This window comes from Helobdella robusta (assembly GCF_000326865.2).
Source record: "Helobdella robusta unplaced genomic scaffold HELROscaffold_13, whole genome shotgun sequence".
Lineage (NCBI taxonomy): Eukaryota > Metazoa > Annelida > Clitellata > Rhynchobdellida > Glossiphoniidae > Helobdella > Helobdella robusta.
In genome coordinates this window covers 2470295-2474988 of record NW_008703718.1, presented here as the reverse complement: position 1 = coordinate 2474988, position 4694 = coordinate 2470295, and the positions used below count along the sequence as shown (strand labels likewise).

The window sequence follows — 4694 nt, the reverse complement described above, 5'->3', positions numbered from 1 at the left end:
TGGTACTACCATCCGTACGTACTACATTAAGATTTGTAAGGCACTTAATTCAATTCAAACTTTGTCAATAAATCAAACTCTAAAGTCGTAAATATTACCTTACTTGACAATTTTACTAAGTGAAAAAAAATTATTAAACATTTATTTGAAAAACTGAACAAATACATGAATAAAAAAACGACAGGTCGAAGGAAAAGAGCCTAGGTTTCGAAACATTCAATCCATTTTAAGACACAAATCTTTAAACTAACGAGTTATTGCATTTTCAAAATTTTACTTTTATTTGGTGGCTCCGTACATTTTTAGAAAGGCACACTCTCTCCCTTGGCTCAAAAAATAGTTTTACAGCTAAAACTCGAAAATTGGTATCTGAAAATAAGATTCATCAACATATTTGCTTAGTATTTTAATCTTTTTAATTTGCTAAAACGTCAGTTAGCTTACTGTGAAGGCATACCATTAAATGCTTTTTCAACTTGAAATGGCGTTTAACATGGTGTTAATTATTTATTTGTTGTTATTGAGCTCTCAATTTTTATTTATAAAATAATGACATAAATCAAACCATCTGCCTCGTCAGTGACATTGGCTTTTACTCTGTTTACTTCCATATATTGTTCAATGTTTACATAGGTAATTTGAATAAAAAACTAGAAAATATAAAACGTGATTTGTGCTTTGACAGGGCAAGAAATTAACATTCTGATTTATACCATCCTTTGTTTGAATTCAATGCATTTTCTTTGTTTATTTATTTATCGTGAATGATATTTTTTTTCTTATTTGACGGGAATGAAAATTTTTCTAACAAGCGTGTTTCCTAATTTATTTGAATGTTTTGCTAGCACAGTTCTTAATTATTTCCGCTTATTTTGCATTTGTCTTCATTAGGCCAGGCTGGTGCCTGTTTTTTTCTAATTTTCATTTGTTCTTTTCTGTAAATAAATAATTTTTTATTTTCTATTCTACCGTTATTTTTCATTTTGTTTTTCATCATAAAGAACGACGAAATAAATTTATTTTTTGTCATTTATTGAACCTGGTTGCGAATTTTTTTACATTCACGTCAGGAAATGAGATTTTGCATTACTTATTTTGTTATTCGATGTTTTTCAACTTACAAATAACAAAACTCGCTCCAGGATGAATTCAAAATCATTTCCGGTTAGTTAACGTCTGAAAAAATTTAGAGTTGGAATGATTGTTTATGACGTATGCTGTCTTTTTAACTTTTTCCAACAGGTGTTTGCTCATTTTTTGTTTCATCAGTGAACAAACATGACGATTCTTTCATTGCTTTTAACCAAACCAACTCAAATATTGCATTCATACATTTAGTCAACAAAAAACTGCATGGTGATAAATATATTTTTTTGGAAGAACTTTCGAAAAGTTTTCAAAAATTAAAATAACTTATAATTTAATAATTGATGTTTTCATTCCATATGTCACGATTGTGAATGGTATTACAATATAATTTTCACCTCCTATAATCTTTGCCATCTAAGTCCTCTTCTACCTCACTCCAGAACCATCATCTACGTGTTTGACTTTTCCCGATATTATTAATTTTATGATCAAACGTTGGAAGTTACTGTTTGAACATTTTTTCTTTTGTCTTTTTGAGTTGAGTAATTTGTAAGTTTCTGCCAATTTTTTTAACATTCATGTGTTGCCATGCTTACTGTTCTTTTATTAAACCTTATCATCGTTATAAATAATGTTATCATCATTGTTTTATCACTAATAACATTGCAATCATTATCATCTTATCATTTACATTATCATTTGCAACGTCATCTTCATACTCTATCCACAGCGTCCCTGGAACCTGCATTGAATCTTTCGTGTGTTTCTGGCTGGCAAAAACTAGCCTATATTGCTGAATAAAAAGTTCGCAACGACAACTTGGTGTAAACAAATTATCAAATATTAATGAAACTATAAATTCAGCAGCTTCAACATTTACCGCAACTTCATTAGCGTACTGCACAAACAAAAATCCGTTTTGACACGGCCAACATCAACAAATAAATAACAACATAACACTAGACAACAAATTTTAACTTTGTGTCTGCTACTTGAGCAAAATTATATTATCCATATAGGGTTTTTGATGCTGATTTCAAATATGTAATCAGAATTTTTGTAGCACATACAGTTTTTTAGTTATTTCTTTTTTTTATTTTTTTTAAATTTTGCTGTATTTAATGTTCAATTTCAAGTTTTTCATACCAAATTTAAATATCTAAATGTTTTTCTTTGTTCTATTTTATTATCTTTGTCTTTTATTCTTTGAATCTATTTTGTTTCCCTTAAATTTTATTAGTCATCTCTTCTTTTTATTCTTTTTTTGTTCAATTTTGTTATATAAATACACTATTCCAGAACTATATTATAAATATACAATTTTAAATTAATTTTAAATTTATCCAGTGATAAAAATGAAGAAATCTAACCGTAGTTGTTTGAATGAACCAGACAATTTTTGTTATATTTGTGGGCAATTTACACCTCGTGATCAGCGAAAAAATTTGTCAAACAGAATAAAGATTGCCTACTACCATTACTTTGGAGTAAAGGTGGCGGATCAAGAAAGAACCTGGGCTCCACATATTTGCTGCAGTGTTTGCTACGTAGGTCTCACTCAATGGTTAAATGGGAAAAGAAAGCAAATACCTTTTGCCATTCCAATGATATGGCGTGAGCCAAGAGATCACCATTCAGACTGCTACTTTTGCATGACAAATATACAAGGACATTCTAAGAAAACCAAAGCATCAATTGTGTACTCTAACTGTTCATCTGCAATAAAACCAGTTCCCCACAGTGTTGAATATCCTGTTCCAACTCCTCCTACAGACACTGTTCTTTATAGCAAAGAAGAACAAAGTGGTGATGAAAAGGTTGATGTTGAATACAAACCAGATTACGACAAAGATAAACCTCACATGATCACGCAGGGAGAACTTAGTGATCTGGTAAGGGACCTTGGGTTAACTAAAAATAAAGCAGAACTCCTGGGGTCTAGATTACAGCAATGGAATTTACTGGACAGAGGAACTAAAATATCCCATTTTCGTGACCGGCACACCGAATTTGCAAAATTTTACAACAAAGAGGACAATATATGTTACTGTGTAGACATTGCTGGATTAATGACAAAATTGGATGATGAGTATGATCCTGTAGATTGGCGTCTGTTTATTGATTCTAGTAAAGTCAGTCTAAAAGCAGTTCTGCTACATAACGGAAATGTTAAACCATCCATTCCTGTAGCCCATGCAGTGGGTATGAAAGAAACATATGAATCTATGAAGACACTTCTTAAAGTTATAAAGTACACTGATCACAACTGGAATATCAGTGGGGATCTCAAAGTTGTTGCTCTTCTTCTTGGGATGCAATTGGGGTACACGAAACACATGTGCTTTTTGTGTCTGTGGAACAGTCGTGATGATGCAAATCACTATCTCGTCAAAGACTGGCCTGCGAGAATTGATCCGGTACCTGGACAATTTAACATTCTTCACGAATCGTTGGTGAATCCTGACAAAATCTTCCTTCCTCCTCTTCATATCAAATTAGGAATATTTAAAAACTTTGTCAAGGCGCTACCTACTGATTCGAAAGGATTTATTTATCTTAAAGATAAATTCAAAACCACTCTCACAAACGCAAAGATAGCTGCAGGAGTTTTTACTGGACCACAGATACGTGAAGTTATTCGTGACCCAAATTTCAAATTACAACTAGAGCCTGTGGAGTTGCTGGCTTGGGAAGCGTTTGTGGCACTGGTTCAGAATTTTTTAGGAAACCACAGATCAGAAGACTATGTGAACTTGGTAGAAAACTTCATAATGGCATACCAAAACATGGGTTGTAGAATGTCCCTAAAAATCCATTTCCTCCATTCCCACCTTAGCTTCTTTCCTGCCAATTTAGGAGCTGTCAGTGATGAACAGGGAGAAAGATTCCATCAAGAAATCTCTGTTATGGAACACCGGTATCAGGGTCGTTTTGATAGTAACATGATGGGGGATTTCTGTTGGTTTCTACAGCGTGAAAGTGAAAGTCAATATAAGCGCAAAAGATCATTATCGACAAATTATTTTTATTAATTTAACTTTGAGACTTTACCTATGTAATAATTTTGATTTAAATAAATAAAAAAACAATCAGATTATGAATATGTTTTGGTTTTGAGTATTCTTGAGCACAGCTGAAAATGGACTAATTTAGCACCTAAAATTCACAATCTTTTAGCTGTAACTTTATAACCTGACGTCCTATGACAAAAAGAATAGCAGATTTGTAATCAGCATACCCAAATTACCCTAGAACAACTAACAAAGTCTGAGTAGCAAAAAACTTGTTGCATAGTGTAATCGATAAAGCGATCGCACATTTATTAAGCAAACCGGCGCAACCCATTAATTAATATATTAAGGACATGAGAATCATGTCCTTAATATAGCAACCCTATCAAACATCCACAACAACAACAACAACCAAAACAACAACGACTCAAACAACAACAACAGCCAAAACAACAACAACCCAAACAACAGCCTAAAATGGAACACGTACGTCTGATGAACGGGATTGACAACATCGGTATAACTGCATCCTGCCTATGTTTGCTCATAGAAAACAAACTGTGCCGCGAGTTGAAAAGCTATTAAAAGGTGGCC

The 4694-nt window shown here is 32.6% G+C and overlaps 1 protein-coding gene across 1 annotated transcript; it reads left to right on the top strand.

Moving 5' to 3' along the window:
* Positions 1-2444: 2444 nt before the first annotated feature.
* Positions 2445-4121, top strand: HELRODRAFT_168397 (hypothetical protein; the record flags this gene model as incomplete). Its single annotated transcript, XM_009014259.1, has 1 exon — positions 2445-4121. One exon carries the CDS (start codon positions 2445-2447, stop codon positions 4119-4121), a length of 1677 nt encoding a protein of 558 aa, XP_009012507.1.
* Positions 4122-4694: the final 573 nt, after the last annotated feature.